We start from the raw sequence: 22,758 nt of genomic DNA, 5'->3' as shown, positions 1-22,758 counted from the left end.
ATAATATTTGTAAAAAAAAGTACTGGCATACATTAGGCCCTGTATAAATGTTCATTGACTTCTCTCTCAGGGATTAGTGAGAATGCATTATTAGTCTGATGAGGCTCCCAGCCTTTGAGGTAGTATTTCTCCAGTGTCCCTGCTGTTGGCAGAGGTATGGACCTCCCTTTTTAGAGACTGATCATGAAAGGGGTACTTCTTCGGTTAGTGTTCTCAGCTCCCTCAGATAGGATGGTGGGGTCTCTCTGAAGGGAGAGTCCCAAAATTTCCTCCATTGGAGAAAAGTGTCAAGAGAAAGGGAGAAAAAGTCTTCTGAAAAATCTGCAAAACCCTAAAGGTAGATAAGATCTTTCCCTAGAAACCTATCACCCAAATAGCTCCCTTTGGAGGCAGAATGTTTCATTGCAAAACCTCTGTCAGGTCAGACACCAGCTGTTCTATAATGCTACTTCTGGGTTCGGCTCCTGTTGCAGAAGGATTTATGGGGCCTCTAAGGAGCTGATGGTAAACAGAGCTGGCTTTTTTCATATGACCCCAGTCCCCTCTTCCCTTCACCTGCTTTGTCTCTGTGGTTTATCTCCAAAAAGCCTCTGGAGCCAGCAGGGCCAGGCCCAGGAGTTCAGAGAAGCCGTGTGTGTGTGTGTGTGTGTGTGTGTGTGTGTGTGTGTGTGTGTGTGTGTTAGTAGTTGGGGACTTTGTATATCTATCCCTCATCTGGGAAGATAACCCTGAATTTCTGGTGTCTAGAAGTAAAGAAAAGTCTCTTTTGTTCAGCATTTGAGTGGGAAAGGCCTGCTAACTACCCTTCTGTTATCTCTGGGCTTATCTCCTGAGAAGTTTTGGAAAAAAGAAGAGTTTTCTTATGGCTGCCTTTGAAAGAGAACATGTGTGTGTGAAAGAGTGCTGGGTGGTCAGTCAAGTTTTTCAGAGTGTCCAGACCACATCAGGGAACTTAGATCAAATGATTTAATATATTCAAAGCCCTTTGCAAACTCTAAAGAGCTATAAAAATGTCCGTTATTACTAGATAATTAAGTTTGCTGTTTTCCCAGAATACCCCTTGTTGCCATCAGCTTGAGCTAAGTCCTGGGCCCTAGGAGTAGAAAAAGACCCTGAGGCATACCTGCTACATCAGCAGCCCCTACAGAGTGGTAGGGAGAGGGACTCTTCAAAACATTTTTTTTGGGGGGTGGTGAAGAGGCATGAAATTTAAACATACGTCCCTGGATGATGATAGCCAGAAAGGTTCAGTTTCTAACATGTTGATTTTGACTTCTGGGTATACACGATCTTCCTGATCCTGAGGCTACTATACCTTCCTGCCCGTTGAGTCCTGATACCTGGTTCCTACAGTCATAAGCAATAGAACTTTCATTGCTCAAGACAATTAGCATTGCTGGTTCTATTTCTGTTTGTAAAATGAAGCATTTATACTAGGAGTTTCTTAATCTGAGTCCACGAAATTTTTTTTTAATGTTGATAACTACATTTCTGTATAATTGGTTTCCTTCATAATTCTGTGTATTTTATTTTATATGTTTAAAAAACATTCTGAGAAGGGGTTTATATGCGTTGCCAAACAGGTCCATCACACATAAAATATTAAGAACTCTTGGACCAGATGTTTTCTAAGGTTCTCTTTAAGCTCTAACAGTGTATGATTTCAGGCTTAATGTAAGAGGCTTCTTTTCTTCCCTGCTCCCCCCTCCATATCAGCTAAAGGAATAGAAGAAGGCTAAGGTTAATCCCTTAATTCGGGATCTGGTTGATCAGTTTGAAAGAATGTTCAGGCATTTTCAGTCATATCTTACTCTTTGTGACCCCATTTGGGGGTTTTCTTAGCAATGGTAATGGAGTGCTTTGCTGTTTCCTTCTCAAGCTCATTTTACAGATGCAGAAATTGAGGCAAACAGGGTTAAGTGACTTGCCCAAAGTCACCCAACTAGCAAGTATCTGAGGCCAGATTTGGATTTAGGAAGATGAATCTTTTAGACTCCAGGTTGTTGTTTTATCCACTGTGCCACCTAACTGCCCCTTCAAAGCATGACTTCTGCTTAATTGACCCTGGGGAGGCAATAGGATGTACACCTTGGGCCTGGGAAGGGGGAGGGAGTCCACTTTTGCTTCCTTACAATGGAGCTACCCAGAGCAGAGGTCAGGAGACAGACACTAGCATTGTGGAGGGAGCATTGAGGAGAGGAGAGAGGAAGCTAAGAGAGTGGGGAGGGGAGGGGAAGAGAAGGAAGGGGAAGAGAGGGGAAGGGAGGGAGGATGCTTCATTATCTGGGCTTGGTGTAGAGGGTGGGAGTGAAAGCCCATGGAGGATATACCAAAGCATCCCTGCTTACCACCTTTGGGATTATCTTCCTTGCCTCCAGCCATGGGTTTACAGAGCTCTGTCTGGGAGCTACTACCTTGGGGTCATTCCCTCATGTCTCCTCTCATTCTCCAGAATTCTTTCTGGTAGGCCCTCATACTGGGAGCCCAGATTCCATTTGCTAATTTCGAAGGTGTAAATGCTCACACTAAAAACTGAACAATTGGCTCTAGCCAGGCTTGACCTGATCCCAGCACACCTCTGAATCCTACCTACCTTTCCAGCCTACATTACTCCATATATGCTAAGGTCCAACCAAACTGGCCTTCTCATGTATTCCTCACGTATCACATTCCTCCTCCAGTCTCTGTCTTCATTCAACTTGCCCTCCATACCTGAATGCACTCCCTCATCATCTTTGCCTCCTCAAATTCCTTGCGTCCTTCTGCATGAAGCCTTTCTTGATCTGCCTTCCAAATTGTCTTGTAGGTATTTTTGTGTGTATATAAATGTGTGTATATATATATATATACATGTTATATATATATTTGGGTATATATATGCAATATATTTATACATAGATACTGTTTCTCTAAATACTAGTAAGGACAGGGACTATTTTGTTTTTTGAACATGTATCTCCAGCATTAGCACAGTGCCTGGTATCTAGTATATGTTTAATAAATGCTTATTGATTAATTCATTACCATGCTGCATACTATTCTGTGAGCCAAATAGTATAAAACCAAATTTTTACTGATTTTTCATAGGAACCATAAAATGCCAGAGTTGGAAGGTCATCACAGGGCAGCCTAAGGAACCTTAGAGGATTAGCACTAGGAGGGATCCTAGAGGTCATCTACTTTAATCCTCTCATTTTTTAGATGAGGACACTGGTGTTTCTAAAGATTAATTGACTAGCTCAGTTTTACACAGCCTGAACCAGAACCCAGGTTTCTAGACTTGCAATCCAGGGCTCTTTCCATTCCATTATTGTTTCTAGCCTCCTCAGTTTACAGATTTGGAAAACTGAGACCTAGATAGGGGGAGTGACTTACCTAAGGAAAGATCATATGGCTAATTAATTAGTGGAAAGCCAAAATAGGAAGCTAAGTTTCCTGAATACTGATCCAGCCTTCTTTCTACGCCACATCGAAATATAGCCAACAATCCATAATGGCAACAGAATCAGAAATGTAATGATAATATTGAAACAGTAATAAAATGACATACTGTTCATAAAGTTACTCTTTCATGCAGTTACTTAGACATAGTTTTGTTAATAATTCAAAATCAAGCCCCACTGTAAGTGGCCGTGCCCTATCTTGACATTATCTGGCTGATTGCCCGTCTGCATAATGGTTTCTGTGGAATTAATTGCCTCGGTAATGTTATGATATCTATGAAAGATATTGGGTAGGGCATGCCACCTAATAAAGTTTAGGGAAGTAAGATTGAGAGTGGAGGTTAGGGGAATTGTAATTAAGTTTTTCTCTTCCATTTTCTTTTCTTCATTATTCATTTTTCTGCCCACATGTGGCAGCCTTTATTGGGGCAGCCCTTACTGGGGTCAGTTTCTGGTCCTCTGATCCTGCTTGGTAACAAATGTGCTTCTGCAGGGTGACATTGAAAATTTAATTTGGAGACAGAATGAGAGAAAGTAACCACATTTCAAATAACATCTTCATCTACTTGCAAAACTTCCCTGGAACCCTAGCCAGCTTCTTGGACCTCAGTTTACCACACAGTTTGAAAATCTTTTCCTGGAGCTTTTGGAAAAGTCAATCCTCCTCCATATCTTCATTCAAACTGTCTTCATTCACCCTTCAGCCAGGACACTTGCTTTCTCTTTCTTCTTTATGTTTTCTGGATCTAGTACCATCTCCATTCCTTGGAGGCAGGTATGTGTGTGAGACAGAGTAGTTCCCTGTCTTTTTTTCTTGTCCCATCTGTTATTTATCCTAACCTGCATGCCAGAATTCATCAACTAGCAGTCATTATTAAGAAACCATTATATGAATCCATCTCTTACTTAAGGAAATATAATAGGGGCAATTTGCCAGGACAGTCTAGTTTTCTGTGATTCTTGAAGATATCTCAGAATAGTTGATGTGATTGTAATGTGGGAATTGTCCACCTTCAGCCTAGGGTTTTCCCAAAGTAGACAAGTTTGGTGTTCGGCTAGAAAGGATGAAAGTAGTAGGAAGGTAGGAAAGAAGTGGCTAGATATGGGAGAGGATGTGCGAGTAGAACATTTTTCTCCACCCCCTGCTTTGTGGCAGCCTATATCCAATATTCTAACTCCAGCCAAGTTGGAATATTGTAAATTTGCATATTGATTGTATGTTCACTGAACACTTTGGTCTTAGGATCAGAAAATCTGGATTTGAATTCCAACTCATTCAAATTCAAGCAGTGTGACCACAGGTGAATCACTGAACCTTTCTGAGACTTGGTTTTCTGATACAGATAATAACACTTAGATTCCCTGACTACTGAGCTACTGTGAAGAAAACACTTTGTTGAGCTTTAAATGCTAAAAGAATGTGAGTTGTTGTATTCTGAAATAGTTCCTTACTTTTATTCCAATTTATTCATTTTTCTTTTTCCTCTTATAGGTCTACATTATCAATGTGACTTGGTCTGATTCCACCTCCCAGACTATCTACCGGAGATATAGCAAGTTCTTTGACCTACAGGTAGGTTTTTCCTCTGTGGGGATGTGGTTTTGTTTCACTTGGAAAGATCTGGATTTTTCATTGACCAGGCTTCTTCTCATCTCTTGTTGCTTCCCTCTCTTCTTCCCTCCCTCCCTTCACTTGACATGGACCGTACTTTTCAGCCAAAGGTCGGAGGATAACAATAACAGATGATGCAGACCTCTTGGATTGAGCTGTATTTGTGAGGGCAATGTTTCCTGGAAAATGCAGGTTTCTCCACCAGGGAACAGGAATGCTTTGGGGTATTTTCAACAGTGTTAATATATATCATAGAACCTCAGAACTCTTCTGGAGGGGGAAGGGACTTTGATGGTCACCTAATTTTGCTGTCTTGGGTTTCCTATAGAATCTCAGAGTTGAAAGGGGCCTCCAAGGTTCTCTAGTCAAGACACCCATCAAATGTAGGCATGCTTACTCTATCATTCCTGACATCTAGATTGGTCATCTAAGTTTGGCTTGGAAACTTGCAATGATGCGTATGGAAGTTCTCTGACTGTCCAGGCAGCCTATTCCATTGTTAGAAATTTCTTCCTTATATTGAGCCTCCCTGTAACTTCCTGCCATTGGTTCTACTTTCCTTTCCCTTCTTTCCTATTGTTTTTTCAAGGTGGAGTGAAGGTGGCGGCTTTACTTGGTAATGGTGGGTGTGTATGTGTGTGTTTGTGTATAGATATGTATGTATGTAAGTAAGTGGGGTGAAGCAAAAGTCACTGTACAGTGAATCAGTGAAAAAAGACTTTTATTCAGCACTGTGTGCCAAGTACTGGGTGTACAGATAGAAAGGCGAAGCAAGTCCTTTCTCCTAGGGGACTCACATTCCAATTGGAAGAGACAACACAAAAATGAGGGTTGAGTGGCAGGCGGGATAGAAAGGCTTTGTGGTGGTAAGAGTACAGTGGCAAGATGGTGCTTAGGTCACTGTTGGAAGGATTGTAGTTTGGTATGAGGGGCATGTCTGATGGGTTAGGATGGAGAGAAGTCAAGTCAGCAGGCATTGATTAAATGTTTCCCATGTGCTAGGCCTGAGAGTCACAGTATACTGAGGACTCTGGGTTCTCTAAGAGGGGTTAAGGAGGGAGAGTCAGCATTTAGTTAGGTGGGGGTAGGGGACCTTGGCAGGAAGGTTAGGGGTAAAGATTCCCTGTAGGCATGTGTTCTGCCAGGCCCTCTAGCACCCAGTGCCACATTTTGATTTGGATGCTATAAAATATTGGGTAAATGACTGAGTTATACAGACGGCAATCTGTTTGTGAACTGCTGATTCTGAACCAAATTAATCGTCTGCTGGCTGGTTTTTTTGGTGATAACTTTCTCCAGACTGACCGAGGCTGGTCCTTAGAGAAGAGACATAAATGGGCTCATGAAAACAGAACTGGAAGTAACCTCTGAAGCCACCTAGCCCACACACTCTGTGACTCTGGATATCTATATTTTGTATTGCTTGGTTGAAAAAAAAAGCATATACTAAGTCTTACTGTTACTTTCAAAATTGTCCTGATTGTCTGTACTTATTTCTATTCTTTATATTAAATGTCTATTTCAATCACCCTCTTTTTTTTGGCATTACTATTGCTCTCTCATACCAGGGGCCACATGTGGCCCTCTAGGTCCTCAAATATGGCCAAATTTGGATTCAAAGGGCCATACTTGAAGACATGAAGGGCCTTGAGGCTGCAAGTTCCCCACACCTGTATTTCACCTGTCCATTAAAAACTGAGAAAAGAAAGAAAAAACATTTGTAACATAGAAGTATAGACAAGGAAAATGAATCTATGCAGTGGCCGCATCCAAAAACGAATGTCTCTTTGTGCACCTTGTATCCATCACATCTTTGTCTGGGGGGTGGGTCGCATGCTTTGATATAGGTCTTCTCATCATTGCATTGATCAGAGTTCTGAAATCTTTCAAACTTGTTTTTCTTTACGATACTGCTGTTCTCGTATAACTCGTTCTCCTGGTTTTTCCCACTGTACTCTGTGTCAGTTTGGACTACTCAGAGATTCTCCTAAAGAATTTATTTTGCAATTTCTTATAGTGCAAGAATATTCCATTACATTGATATATTCCAGTTTGTTCACCCATTCCCCAATTGCATAAGAGGCAATATAAGACATTCCCTTTAGATCCTAGCTCTTTTCTTTTTTCCTCCTCTTCCCCACTTCAAGATCAGAAAGTTATTTTTTGCTTATCCTTTTGATGTTAATGTATCTTTTAATGTTACTTCCTACTCCCTTACCCCTTTCTCTTTGTTTCCCTATTGAACTGATGTATTTCTATATCAAACTGTGTGTGTGTGTGTGTGTGTGTGTGTGTGTGTGTGTGTGTGTAGGCGTAGGTGTGTTCTGCCCTCTTTGGTCCATTTCACATAAGAGTGAGGTTCATCAGATACCCACTCCCCCATCTCCATTTTTGTATACTCTTCTCATCCACCATCATCATGAGAAACAGCAAGTTACTTCCCCTTCTTCCTTTGTACCCTGGTGGATTCCTCCCTTTACCCTTCTTTCCCTGACCCCCATTCAGACCCTCAGAATAGAACCAGTCCATCTCTGCTTTTCTCATTTAACTCACTTCATAACTTTTGAAGACATTAGGATTCTGAAGGAGTGCTTGTTTCTTCTAACCTCATCTAGAATATTAGTGTTACCTTATGTAAAATGCAATTCAATTCAGTTGCTCAAATACATTCATTTCTCCAGGTTTTTCTGGACTCCTGCATTGGTATTTCAAAGTTCCTGCTCAGCTCTGGTGTTTTCATCAGAAATGCTTGAAAGCCACTATACCCTTAGATATCCATTTCTCTCCCTCTCCCTCTCCCTCTCCCTCTCTCTCTCTTGCTCTCTCTCTCATTATTCTCAGCTTTGAAGCATAAATTAGTCTTGCGTGTAAATCAATATCCTTTGTCTTTTAGAATATTGGGTTCCAAGAGCTGCCAGGTCTTCTGTGATCCTGACTATAGTTCCTGGGTACTTGAACTGCTTATTTCTGGAGGTTTGCCATAATTTTTTCTTTGATGTGGGAGTTCTGTGACATTCCTAAGACTTTTCTTTTGGGGTTTCTTTCATGAGGTGATTAGTGGATTCTTTCTATCTATACTTTGTCTTTTGGTTCTAATAGATCAGTTTCCTTTTATGATTTCTTAAAATAGAGTGTCCAGTGTTTTTTATTTTAATTTTTTTTTCAGGAATATGTTTTCAGGAAGTCTAGTGATTCTTATTTTTTCTTGAGTTGTTTTCCAAATCATTCAACAGACATTTACTTAATGAGTACTATGTGCTAGGCATTGTGCCAAGCATATCACATATGCTACCTTTTCTTCAGTGCTTTTGATATTTTAGTTTTGTTCTAGTATTTCTTGATGTCTTATGGAGTCATTGATTCTGTTTGGTCAATTCCAATTTTTAGGGAATCTGTTAATTAAGATTTACTACTGTCTCTTCTAAACTATTCTTCTTCTTCTAGCTCTTTCCTCCAGAGGTTTTATTTCATTTAAAAAATTTTTTTTTTTGTAGATGTAGTCCTTGTGGAAAATCTATATTTTCCTCCGAATCACTCCTTTCAAGAGTGACTCCAGAGTCACTCTTCTTTCTGGGGATCTGTAGATTTGCAATAATTTTTGACACTGGGTGGTATTTGCTTTGATTTATCCACCTTTCCAACTTTAGTTCATGAATTGAGGCTTTGTGCCAAGGCTGGGTTCTGCCCCTTGCTGAACTTTCAGGTGGGGTGGTCAGCAGTGTGTAGTCTCTTGCTCTGAGTTGCCTGAGTTTTTGTGCCCCTATGGGTCTTTGAGGTTCAGATGGTTGCTGGATCTTCAGGGCCTTCTCTTGTGTCTCAGAGACATAAGAAAGTAGTGGTGTAACCATAGAGCCCCTGTACCTGAGTTGTCTTAATCTGAAGGGCTTGGTGCTGATTACCCCAGGGCTTTCTCAAGGGAGCCCTCTGCTCTGGTGCCCCCAAACACAGAGCCTTATGGACCAGACGTTTTCCTGAACATCTCTGGTCAAGTTGGGCGACTATGCTGGACTAGTGGTGATTTTACATTCATTTCCTATTGTCTATTTAATTTACATTACTTAGCTTGTTTCTGTATTTCTTTTATTCCTTGTGTTTATACTTCTTAATTGCATTGGCATAATGGAGAAAACACTAGACTTGGAGTCAAGAAGACCAGAAATACATCTCTGTGACCCTGGGTAAATCAACATTATCTCCATTTTATTATTTATTATTTATATCTTCAATACTGTCGCTGTAATATTATCTCCATTTTATAGATGAAGAAACTGAGACTGGGAGATCTTCTGATCTTGCTCTCTTAATTGGTGAGTTCTTAGTCCAGACCACCATGTCAGAAAGAGGCCCCAGCAATCTGACATCTCTACCTCCTCTCTAGTTGCCTTGCCCTGACCCTACCGTTTCAGTTTTCCTATATAATGCTTTTCCCCATTAGAATATAAGTTTTTTGAGCACAGGTACTGCTTGGATGCTTGTATTTGTATCACTGGCATTTAGCACAGCACTGGGTACGTAGAAAGTGCGTGGTAAATGGTTTAATTATCTGTCTAATAGCTCCTATCTTAGCACAGTGCTCGGCACATAGGAAGAGCTTGATAAATACTTTGTCCATCTTTTTATCCATCCAACTACTTCACAAGGATATTTTGAGAATCATATGAGATAACATAAATGAAGTCCTTTATAAATTTTAAAGCACTGTACATAAATGGCAGCTATTATTATTTTATTATTATATTTTATTTATATTGTCAGCCATTTTGCAATTGTTGGAGATTTGGTTGTTTCAGCATTTTAGGAGCCAATTATAAATAACCTATTTTCTTTTTTTTAAAGCTCATTAAAAAAATAAAGAGCATGGTATTTGCAAGCTTCTTGCACCATCCTGTCCACCCTACCCCCTTTCTCCTGTCCCGTCTCCAGAGGTCCTTCTAACTTGGGTGGGTGGAGTATTGCAGAACCGCACTGATCAATGGGGTTAGTGTTGCTGGACAGGAAATGATGTCTCCTTTGGGGAGAGGGAGCCCTGAAAGGTCCCATTGATAAGAGAAGGGGGTCCAAAGGCCAGTGGAAAACTCTCAATGTAGAACTTCCCTTCCCCCCCTCTTTTTTGGTCCCTTCTCTTACCTCCCCAACTATAAAATATCATAAGAAAGGAATGCATTTCCCCTGGCTTCCACCATTTCCTGGGGCTCCCAAGGGGACCTCTGTGTGCAGAGTAGCTTGCCAAGTGTCTTCAGGATCTGTCTATGAGATGATCATTGGAAATGGGCAAGATCTGTTCATTTGAGAGATGATGCTATCAGGCGTACGCAGCTGGGGAAGGTTTTGTCAGACTTGGAAGCCTTTGAACTTCTCTCAGAATTTCTTTGGGTTTTAGCCTCTGATCTTAGCACTGCAACATGTGTGTCCCCATTACACAGAGAGTGAAAGCTCATGCTTAGAATAAATTGACTTCTCTACATTCACCTCCATTTAAAAAGTAAAGAGTGGGACATTGTGGAATTCCTTTCCTAGGCATCTAAACGACTGGTTTTGCACCAGGCAGCTCTTTTAGGGAGGAACAAATTGATTTCCTTCTCTCTCTCTCTCCCCCTAGACATTAGTTGCTGGGAATCAGCTTTTGTAGGATTGAGTTTCCTTGTTGTTGCCAGGTCACAAGAAAAGTGGTCTGCCTCACTCACAGGGCAGATTCAGAACTATGATAGTTTTCTATTTTTTTCCCTTGCATTAATCTGTCCAATTCTATTTAATACAGGTCCCTGTATTTATTGAGCATCCACCCCATGCAAGACTGCGTGTTTAGTGCTGAGACTGATACCAAGATGGATGAAACACCTTCCTTGATGTTCAGGACCACATGGCTTTCTTAGTTGGAGAGACAAGATGTTAGCACTGTGGTTGATTTGGCAGGTTGAGTTCCTCATTAGAGGAAGGAGGTTATAGAAAAACTGAATGTGATTGTTGCCCTCAGAACTATTTTCTGACTTCCCATTGAAGTCTTTCTACCTTATCCTCTCTTTCTTAGGTGAGGTCTTCACTAAGGACTTCCCTCTAAGCCCCTAAAGTCAGTGCTCACATGGCAAGAATGTGGATGCAACATGTCTGCCCCCATTTTACAGAGGGTGAGGGCGCATACTTGGAATAAATTGGAATAAGCGTCATCCCAGTGACCTTAGCCAAGGTGGAACAAATCTTCAGGATTGTTGGGTTTAAAGGGATACATTGGTCATTGCTGATCAGGTTTTGCCAGGATAATCTGGGTTTAGATTAAAAACACAAAAATGCAGCACTGTGCATGTGTTTTTCTAACTAATACTTTGGCACTGAGTCTGTCTCATCCTTTTGATCTCTTTGTCATGCCACTAGAGTGTGTCATAGGGCACCTCTAGCTACTCCAAAAATTGCTATTTGTCCTAGGGGATAGTCAGATAACAAGGATAAAGGATTCTGAATTTTTCTACTGTTCTCCCAGGAAGATGGTAGATTGGTGGGGATGGTAAAGAGTAGATCAAATGTCACTTGAAATAAGACATACCTTTTTGAAGTTCTGACTTTACTTTCCCTGTAGGTTGAAGTAGTGCAGTCACTGGATGCCATGGTTTACTCAAAAACTGAAGCAGCGTAGGCTTTGGTGTGGGAAAAGCTTCTTGAGAAGGACCTGATGATGGCTTGACAAGGAAGCAGCATGATGTACAAGGAAGAGCTGGATTAGGAATCAGGGTTCAAATCTAGCTCCGCTTCTTCCTAACCATGTGACCTTGGACAAGTCACTTCACCTTCTGACCCTGTTTCTCTATCTGTAAAACAGGGCTAAAAATACTTACACTCCCTATTTCTCAGGGTCATTGTTAAGATCAAAAAGAGAGAGTGTATGTAAGACAGCTTATAAAAACCTTCAAGAAGTATAGAGATGTAAGTTTTTGTTATATAATTACCATACCTCTATAGAAATGACAGTGGGAAAGTGTTTTATTGTTTAGGGGTTCTGAGCGAGGGATTCTGTTTTAGAGGCAATGTAATATAGTGAACTGAATTTAGAGTTAGGAGGAACCAGGATTTGAATGGTGCTTCTGACACCTTCCAGCTCTTTGACCCTGGGTAACTTGTTTAAACTCTCTGAGTCTCAGTTTCCTCATTTGTAAAGTGGGGGGAATTTATCTCCATAGTTTTTATATCAAAGGATCATTATGATCAGAGGGGATAATTTCTGTAAAATCCTTTTTATTTCTTTAAGGTTTATATAGATATTATTTGGAGGAGAGGCTCACTGGGTACTAGGAGCATGCCTGGCCACTGTGATTTTGGGGTGATCAGTTTTGTGAAAACTAAAACTATGATCTGGCTTCCTCTCTGTTCCTCTCACGCTCAGTCTCCAGACTTTGGACATTTTCACTGTTGTTACCCATTCTTGGCATGCTATCCTTCCTCATCTCTGCCCCCTGGCTTCCTTCAAGTTTTAGCTAAAACTCAACCTTTTCCAGGAAGGGATCAGGGATTCTGATCCCCCATATTATAGATGCCTCCTCTTTAAGAGGCTCTCCAGTTTATCATGCGTATACACACACACACACACACACACACACACACATCTTCTTTGTTCATAGTTATTTTCATGTTGCTTCTCTCATGAGATTGTGAGCTCCTTGAGAGCAGGAGCCTACCTGATGTTTCTCTTTGTATGCCCAGAGCTTAGCACAGTGCTTGGAAAATAGTAGGTGCTGAATTAATGCTTTCTGATTGACTCACTGAAGGATCTCTTGTCCACTGGCAGCTTCTCAGAAGCTCTAGAATAATCAAAAAAGAGAGAACCTTCTAGTATAAGTGAGAGTACAGAATGTTGGGAAACCAATGTCACCAATTTGGTTCAGTTAGTTTTTGGAATAGGGCAATCCACTGGGATTAAATTTTAGCAGAGCAGTATTATCTGTATTCTTTTGCCTCTTTTGTGCTCAGTTATCTATTGAGTGCCTGCTATATATTTCACTCTGTGATAGACTTAGGAATGAGGGATGGAGATGTTGGTTACCATAAGTTCATTCATTCCACAACCATTTTTTGGTGCTCAGTGGATAAAGCTCTGGTCTGGAGTCAGGAAGACCTGAGTTCAAATCTGGCTGCGGTCACTTACTACTTGTGTGACCAAGTGTGTGGCCAAGTCACTTAACCTCTCTTTGCCTTAATCTATTGGAGAAGACAATGACAAACCATTCCAGTATCTTTGCCAAGAAAACCCCATGGACAGTATAATCCAAGGGGTCATGAAGAGTTCAACATGACTAAACAACTGAACAGCAACTATGTGCTGAGCACTGGGAATTCAAAGACAGAAAGGAAATAGGTCCTGCCCTCAAAGAGCTTATGTTATGTTTGGAGCAAAGAAAGATAGGCAGATCCAAAGGGAGGTAAAGAGGACTCAAACAATGATGGGGGATCAGAACAGGCTTCTAGTTGGGTGTACTACTTGAGTTGAACCTTGAAGGAAGCTAAAGATCCTTAGAGGTAGCCATGAGAAAGAAGGGCATTCCAGCATGGAGATGTGAGGTGGAATGTCATGTACCAGGAAAAGGAAGTAGGCTGGTTTGGCTGGAATGTGAGTGTGCGAAGGGAAGTAATGGGCAATAAGCCTGGAAAAGTGTATTATAATCTCTCTTTTTTTTTTTCTTAGAGGGGCTTAAAATGAAGTTAGGCTGAAAAGGCATATACAAATGAAATACTGATATACAAAATAAGATTCTAATTAATATGCTCGAGGATTAACAATGTGATAATAGTTAACAACAAAGTTATCTAGTATCATAAATGACACTGAGAGGAGGGGGAGAGAAATTATCACGGTCTGGGTTCCATGGAGGGTTTGGTTTTGTAGGATGGGTATGATTTGAATAAGGGAGAAGGAAAAGATGGGAATGGTGGTGCAGATATGAGTGAAGATTCAGGTGTAAAGGAGCATGGCTTATTTTTTAGGATAGTGAGGAGATGGAGTTGATCTATTACAACTAACCTTTGGTTCCTATGGAACCATTCATCTGCTCCATTCATCTCCTAGGAACCTAGTTCTAGAGGTGGAAGGGAAGTTAGAGACCATCTAGTCCAAGCCTTTCACTTTATAGATGAAGAAAACAGGGCCTGAGGGAAGTTTTGACTTTTCTAAAGTCACAATCATAATATCAGGGGAAGAATTTGAACCAAAATCCAGTGATTTCAAAGGCAGTGTTCTTTCTGTTGTCTATAGAAGAGAAAGGTTTGAATAGCCTTTGGAGTGTGTGGCTCTGAGATCTTTTTTGTCATTTTAACAAAGACTCTTTTCAGAAGAGTGTAACTATGAGATCTTATTTTTAGTGATACAAAGACTCTTTTTAAAAGAGGGGAGATGTTGAAGTCATTTGGGCCTGGAACTTGTTAAGAATCTTCAGTTTTTTGGGTTTTTTTTTTTTTTTTGTGGAAGATGAGCACTGACTGCTTGTAATGTGCTTTGTTTAAGGAATTTTTAAAAAGTACTAGATGGTCACTGAGGTCCCCTTCCAACTCTGAAATTCTGTGATTTCTGTTAATGGAGAGAAAACTAGTGCCTCTTATACTGCAGGAACCCTAGACTCTAATCAATCCTTTAGGAATCCTAAGGTGTAGAGTTGAAACATATCTCAGAGAGCATCTAAGCTAAATGGCCATAGTGCACGGATGAGAAAACTGAGGCTGATAGATGGGTTTTGCCTGAGGTGGTGGTAAATTTCCGACCATTGGAGATTTTTCAGCAGAGGCTATATTTCCATATGCTGAGAGGCTACAAAGGCTTTGTGTGCTTTAGGTAGGGTAAGTCCAGATGTCTTCTCTTGGAAGGCCCCTTTGAAGGTCGAAGACACAGTGGGTCATTGTCAGGGATTGGGACAAGAAGCCAGGGCTCCTCAGAAGTTTTCACTTTCCACAGTCTATGGCAAGCAAAGACCACAGAAGCTAACTGGCCTTTGTGGCTCACGTTCTTCTGGATCTCTATGTCCCTTCTCCATTGCTCACTGCAGTAATGAGGTGGGATACCAGCTGGCAGACAGGAAGTGCGTTCTGACTTCATTTTCATCATCCAAAGAGGATTCCTCTCCATTAAAATATCTTTGACAATCTGAGCCATTTCCAGTGAGGGCTTCTAAGATCATTTCATACAGTGATCTGGGGATGAGGAAACTGAGGAGAGTGCTAGAACCCCTGGAGGAGGCAGCTAGGTGGAATAGGAGGTGGTGAGCTGGATTTTGAGTCAAGAACTCAAATCTTACTGTCTGTTTGACCCTGTCACTTAATTGCTGTATGGCTCAGTTTCCTTATCTGTAAAATGGGCATAATAATAGCACCAACCTCACAGGGTTGTTGTGGGGGTCAAATGAGATAATGTGTGTAAAGCACTTTGCAGATCTTAAAGTGCTGCATAAAAGTTAGCTACTATGATTCCACCTAGAAGCATCACCCCCTCAATACTATCTCACTGAAGAAGGGACCCACTTACCTATGAAGTTCGAAAGACAGCAGGACTGAATGTTGAGAATGGTCTGGCTGTTAATCTGTCAGGGGATTTAGAGGTGGGATTAGGAAAAATGAGGTGTGGAAGGAGTAGGGGGAGGCTTTTAAGTTACTTACCTTCTTGGGCCCACTCCAAACCAGATTTCCAGCTCCTGCAAAGCCTCTTTGCAAACCTACTTGACTGTTAAGTGTCCCAGGCAGTGGCCTGGTCTCTGCTGAGGAAGGAACTGAAGTCCTTAGGAAGGCCGGGTGCTTTGGCGGGTTGTTTCACAACATGACTTACAAGGAGCTGGGCTGGAGTAAATGCAAGAGCAAACAGGCACCAGGAAGGTGCTGTTGGTCCTTCATGCTGAACCCCAGCTAGTTAATGTGCAGGGTAAATATTTGGTCAGAGTTGCAAAAGGTTTTTTTCTTCTTTTTTTCTTTTCTCAGGGCATGTGGAGGCTGTAGCCAGTGGAGAAGTTCAAGAGGGCTCTCAGGCTCCGATCATGTTAGGAAGTGTAGTTTCTTCTTTCTCCCCTGCTCGGCTGACCCTCAACTTCCTCACAAATTTTTAATGTTGTTAACTTTAAGTGAAACAGTTTGATGGAAGGGGAGTAGTGTCATGGGCCTCTCAAAAAGGTGCATAATTTTAAAAAAATTATTCGTATTTGGATGTGGAATGCATGATGGGATTTTTTTCCCAATATGAACCAATTTACCTCTTTTTTTTTGATGATCTGCTTAAAATGGTTTAGTAGGGAAGAAAAGATAATTACAAACAAGCATCACAAAGGAAGAAGGGGATGGGGTCTTCAGAAAGGTGCAAGTGAAATTATGTGGGAGATCAGAGAAGGGAAATATCTCATTGGTAGGCAAAGCAGTAGTCAGCTAGGGAATTGCCAAGAATAGGGCAGGGAAAGCTTTATGAAGGAGGTGGTAGTTGATCGGGGCCCCAAAACATATCTAGGAATTGGACAACTGAACTAATAGTAAAATGAATTTGAGTGCATAAATACATACCCAGTGAATCTGGGGGTGTGATAGCCCAGAAGTGTACTTGGTGTCAGCATGGATAGGGAGGAGGGGAATTTTGCAATGCCTGGACTTTGACTGTGGATGTCAGTCTACCAATTTATTCCTAGTGTGAGCTTGGAATATTAAAAAAAAAGTCAGGTTGATGTGCCCAGTGGATAAACTACATGTGGACAATTGAGGACTGACTATTGTTTTTTTTTTAATAGAATAACAGATGGAAGACTCTTGGGCTCATAAGGATTTGTCATATTAAACCCCCCTCTTCCTTCCTCAAGAAGGCTACAATTAAGCATGGATTCACACACACACACACACACACACACATATACACACACAGATATACATAAACTTACACATATGTACACATATACCCTCAAAAGCTTATATGTAAAATCGTATTATGTTTATTTTCAGCTGTCATCTCTTTCTCTGTAGGTGGATAGTGTCTTTCTTTATAAGTCCAAGTCTTTCCATATTTTTCTAAATCCACCAGCTCATCTTTTCCTATACCACAACAATATTCCGACCCAATCACATTTTATCTGGGAGATTGTCATATGAGAGTTTTCCCCTCAATTTTCTGCATTTCCTCTATTCTTGGCTTTATTTATAAATAAACCTCTATTCTAGGTTTTATTTATACAGGAAATTTTTAATTTAAAATAATCAAAATTATCCGTTTTACACTTCAACACTTTTCTCACCTTTATGATCTCTTTCTTAAGGAATGACCCTCATTTGTTAGAGATTTCCTTTCATTTTTTACTAGGTGGCTTTGCAAAGTTCTTAAGGTGTTTGAAATCAAAATCTACTGGAAGGAAAGGTTTGTGGGGCTTTATATTGAAACAACTTTGTGTTGTGCAAAGAATGCATTTAGCTTAAGAGTGACTCTTCCCTCAGGGTTCAGGGGGGCTATAAGGTCACACCTGCTGGCAATGATGAAGGGAACAGGTATGGCTCTTGATAATTCTCTGTGGGCTATTAGATGGATAGGCAGTGTGTGTGAGTGTGAGTGAATGTGAGTGTATGAATGTGAGTGTGTGTGCCTGCGTGTACGTTCCTACAGCTAAAATTCATCCAATCCCAGTGAAGTGTGGCTATCACTGAGAAGTTGGACTGAGAAGTTAGAAAACCTGGGTTCTCTTCCATCTCTGCTGCTAACTCTGGGTGATCTTCATCAACCTGCTTACCTTCTCTGGGCCTCACTTCTCTCATGGGCAATGGCCTCACTTTCCACACAGCTACCAAACAACACACCTGACCAATGTCACTCTCCTACTCTATAACCCTTAGTGGCTTTTCATTGCTTCCAGAATAAAATACAGGCACCTCAGTTTGACATCGCAAGCCCTTCAAAGTCTGCTGCAGCCTGTCTTTCTTCAGGCTCTGATATGGTCCTCCTTTATCATGCACTCTACCTTCCTATTCACCTAACCTACCTGCAGTACTCTGAAATCAGCCCCTGTGCCTTTGTACCCTTAGAATGTGTAGCTTCATTCAAGGCTCATGTCTCCTGATCCCCTTACATATTAAAGTTCTCTTCCTCCCTCTTCAAATTGTTGTGTATACATTGTTGCCACATTTTATTCTCTCAGGAGAATATAAGCTCCCTGAGAGCAGGACCTGTTTTGTCTTGGTACGCACAAAGACCTTCACACTGGAACTGGCTCTTACTAAATATTGGTGGATTGAATTAAATAGTATCATGCTGGATGATTTCTAAGGTACCTTTCAGCTCCAGCATTCTATCAGACTCTAACTCAATTAACTCTGTGGCATGTCTAAATATTATGATGGAATTTGACATGGTCACATCCCCTTATGACAACTTCTAAAGAATTGTCTAATTTGTCTTGTTGGACTGGAGGTTTTTTGGTTGCTTTGCTTAAAAAAAATTAGCCATCTACTAGGGGTTTCTTTGGCCGTCCGGGCCCATTAAGTGATGGGAGAACACCCCAACTCTCAAGTCAACTGTAATGCTCCATTAAATGCTCTTTTCCAAGTCCCCATCCTTCTTGACCTCTCTGTAGAATTTGACACTATAATTACCCTTCCCTCTAGACTTTCATGACTCTATCCTTTCTTGGTTCTCTCCTTACCTATGTCATCATTCATTTGCAGTCTCCTTTGATAGATCTTATCCAGGTCATATCTATTGACTGTGAGTATTCTCTAGGACATGGTCCTGGGCCCTCTTCTCTTCCACCTGTTTCTATTCAGGGACCTCATCAGTTCTCATGGATTCAGACCTCATTTCTGTGCGGATGGTTCCCAGTGCTACTTACCCATTCATAGTCTCTCTGCTGATCTCTAGACTGGCATCACCAATTGTCTGTTAGACTTTCCCTCTCCCTTTCTTCCTTTCCCCTTTCCCGTTTCCCCCTCCCCCATGCCTACTCCTACCACTGAACATCCCAAACTGGGGCTTAGCACAGTGTGTAGCATTTAGTATAAACTTAACAAATGTTTACTGCTTGATTTAATTGTTTGATTGTTTCTGTTGCAAAAGAGCATTTGCTTTCATAACAGTCCTTTGATTTGCACCAGTAATCTGGAGATGAAGTGAGGCTGGACCATTTACTTATAAATAGCACAGAATAGCCTTGAGGGGGTGGGGGGGGGGAAGAAAAGAGAGAGAGAGAGAGAGAGAGAGAGAGAGAGAGAGAGAGAGAGAGAGAGAGAGAGAGAGAGAGAGAGAGAGAGAGAGAGAGAGATGTGCTATTGATACTGTTACAGCTGTGTTTATAAGTACCAGATTCCAGGCCGCTAACTTTTAATTAGACTCATCTGTTCTCTGAGCTTTATATCATTTGCTCTTTAAATTATGACTGAATTTGATGCTACCAGGACATAGTGTGATCCTGATACCCTGATAGAACACTGTGGGGATTTCAGTGACTGCAGTAAAATGCTACGAAGAGTCTCAATGACCCCTGCAGAATACTCTGGGAATTCCTATGACCCCAACAGAATGTTTAGAGGTTTCCAGTGACCCCAGGAGAGCACTAACTCCCATAAGTATTCCTTGGCTGCCTAGTTCTCTTTTTCAAGCTTTGATGTTCTGCTTTCTCTTTCATGATATCCTTATGGCCTGAGAATAAACTTCTTGCCTCTTCTGTTCCTTCTCTTGCAAATGATTTTGATAGAGAAAGTAGAATTTATTCATGGAAAGGATAGAGTATGCTAAGATGCGATTACCATAAGGAAAGGAACAGGAAGATGTTATTATTTAATGGAAACCATTGATTTCTTGGAGGAGGGCTGTCTGTGTATTTGTAATTAGTCACTGTACTTGGAAGAGGAGAGCTCTTCCACTCAGAATCAACAATAGCTTGACCTCAGAAGGTACAAACTCCAAGTTTCAGCTTTTTATTTTTTGAAATAAACAATCCTGCCCCCACCCCCAAGACTTTGACAAGTATTCCTTTGATCATGTATACTCTCTATGAGTGGAATGGCTCAGAATCTATTTCTTAGATCATGTCCAGGAGTGGGATGGCAATAATCTCAGATGATTGCTGTCTGTCCTAGAGAGAATGGACCCATTGGGCTTATTTGTCCAAGGTGACAGTGTTGGAGCCTAGAATCATACACAGGTCTCCTGATTCCAACAGAAATTTTAACAAAGGCATACAACGGGGGTCAACTGATTATCAGCATGGTTCATAGGAAGTGAGCTTCACTTAGAAGTCAGGGCACCAAATTAATACCAATCGTGACTTTTCTGCCTCTGTGACCCTGGACATGTCATTTAACATCTTAGGCCCTCTTGTACTACCCTGGAAAGAAAGCACACTGATTCTGAAATTTGAAATTCTAACTGGGTTTAAATCCCTCCTCTTACACATTCTACCTTTGTGTTCTTAGGCAAGTTGCTTAGCGGCTTCTTTACCTATCAAATGAAAGAGTTGGACAAAATGGTGTCTGAGATCCCCTTCCAGTTCTGGTTCTGTAATCCTCGAATTCTCAGTATGGTCTGTCAGAGACCATTGAGGATTGAGCTTCAGCTCTAGAAGTTGGCAAGGTAGCCATTATGTAAGGAAGGTGTGATATGGGGACACCTTTTAAAAGAAATGCATGCTTTTTTAATGCTAGAAAATTTCAGTCTCCATGACATGGAGATATTTATTATGTCATGGCATGGCATGCATTGCACTCAAAGTAGTATTGGTCATTGAGGCCTCTGAAAGGGCTGTGACTCAAAGGAGCCATTGGATGAACTAGCATCCTCTTGAGTGTGAGGAGCAGTGGATGAGAAAGAGAGAGAGAGAGAGAGAGAGAGAGTGTTTTCATAAACTTACTGGGAGAGGGCCTTTGCAGGGACACTGGGGAGATTGTAAGAGGAGCTGGAATGTTATCCCAGTGTTAAATCTTGGACCTGTTTATTGGTTTTAAGCTTTGGGGTGGAGTGTTGAGCTGAGTGTGGGGCACTCTGGGGATTCAGATCAGTATTTGCTATTTAGGGCTATACAGATTTTGCTCTGAAGGATGGGTAATATTTCTTTAACAGGAGACCCCTCACTTTGGTGTAATTGCTGTGATTGTAGATGGCACTGTCTGGAAAGCTGACATCTAATAAATCAGCACTGACAATGTATGTCAGTGGTTCTGTGGTAAATTCAGAGAACCAAAGAATGTCAGAAATGGAAGAGATCATCCAATTCAAAGGGTCTTAACCTAGGGTCTGTGGATAGATTTCAGAGGGCCCATGAGCTTGAATGAGCAAAAAAAATTATATCTTTATTTTCACTCATCTTCAACTGAAATTTAGGATCTCTAAGAATTATTTTAAAATGTTTTTCAGAGAAGGGGTCCATGAACTTTCAGCAATAGACAAAGAGGTCCATGACACACACAAAAAATTTTAAAACTCCTACTTTTCTCCAACTCTGTCGTTTTACAGAACTAAGAAAGAGAATGAATTTCTGTAAGTCATACAGAAAAAGAGTGAAATAGGCATTGAAAGGGAAACTAAGGAATGTCTCCAGACGTATCCCCTCCCCAGACTGCTTGAGAATCTGTTGTTTAAACACTCCTTCCTTATGCCCTCCTTTGACCTTGCTCCCTTGTTGGGAAAGGACCTGATGGTGAAATTGGGGAGCCAATTTTCTCTAGTTAAACCTCCCATCTCCCTTTTGCCTCTGTTCGCTATATCTTCCCCGGTTTGCTTGAGAGTGTGGGAGGCAGTCAGGCCAAATATGCAGGACACTGGAATTCCAGAGAGAGCTACTTCTGCCACTCCAGCCATTGTTAGTCTCCCAGACCCTAAAGTATTCCCCCATCTCAGCCAGTATCTGATTAAGCTTGAGACCTGGGAAGGACTACAACCTTTAACTGAAAAATTCCTTAAGTATAGAATCTTTGTCCCTTGTTTATGTCCATGCAACGCTGCAATCCTTCCCACAAAAAGGCCTAATGGAGAATACTCACAATTTATTTTTGCTTTTGAATGTACTTTTCCTGGGGAATCAAGTCCATATCAGCTAACATGGACAGTCTTGCCCCAAGGGATTCGAGGTAACCCTCATTTATTTGTCCAGGCTTTGGAAAGGGATTTAAGGCACCTGAAACTAGCAGGCAGTAGCTTGATTCAGTATGTGCATGATATTCTTATTTGTAGCGCCACCCAGGAGACTTTTTTGGCTGCTGCCTCAGAAGCCCTTAATTTCTTAGGCATTCGAGGCTATAGGGTCTCTTGGAACAAAGTCCAGATAGCATGCCAGGCCATGAACTCACACCCACCTCTCTCTCCTTAACCTCTGAGAGAAAAAGGACAATCCTGTCTATCCCTGTTCCAGCTACTAAGAAACAAGTTCAAGTGTTTTTAGAAATGATTGGATTTTGTAGATTCTGGATTCCTAATTTTGATTTTATTGCTAAACCCCTTTATGACTCTACTCAGGGCATTGACTCAGACCAGACTAAAGTTTTTGAGACTCTGAAAACTAATTTGACCACCACCCCATCACTAGACCTGGGAATCTGGGAAAACCTTTCACTCTGTACATTGATGAAAGGAGAGGACAGGCTTTGGGAATCTTAACCCATTCCTTAGGACCTGACCCCAGGCCAGTTGGTGTTTTTATTTACTCAAAATATGCTTTTCATATTCTATATGCCCATGGAGCAATCTGGAAAGAAAGGGGATATCTGACAGCAAAAAGTCCCCTATCAGAC

At 41.2% G+C, this 22,758-nt stretch overlaps 1 protein-coding gene across 3 annotated transcripts in view; it reads left to right on the top strand.

Moving 5' to 3' along the window:
- SH3PXD2A (SH3 and PX domains 2A) overlaps positions 1-22,758 on the top strand; it is a 351,604-nt gene that overhangs the window by 59,040 nt on the left and 269,806 nt on the right. For all 3 annotated transcript variants that reach the window (XM_072621444.1, XM_072621442.1, XM_072621441.1), the window contains exon 2: positions 4,936-5,016. In XM_072621444.1, coding sequence (XP_072477545.1) covers positions 4,936-5,016 — 81 coding nt within the window. The remainder of the gene's footprint in view (positions 1-4,935; positions 5,017-22,758) is intronic.

Source organism: Notamacropus eugenii, chromosome 1, assembly GCF_028372415.1.
Source record: "Notamacropus eugenii isolate mMacEug1 chromosome 1, mMacEug1.pri_v2, whole genome shotgun sequence".
NCBI classification, from domain to species: domain Eukaryota; kingdom Metazoa; phylum Chordata; class Mammalia; order Diprotodontia; family Macropodidae; genus Notamacropus; species Notamacropus eugenii.
The sequence above is the reverse complement of the archived record's forward strand: the minus strand, read 5'-3'. Positions and strand labels throughout refer to the sequence as shown.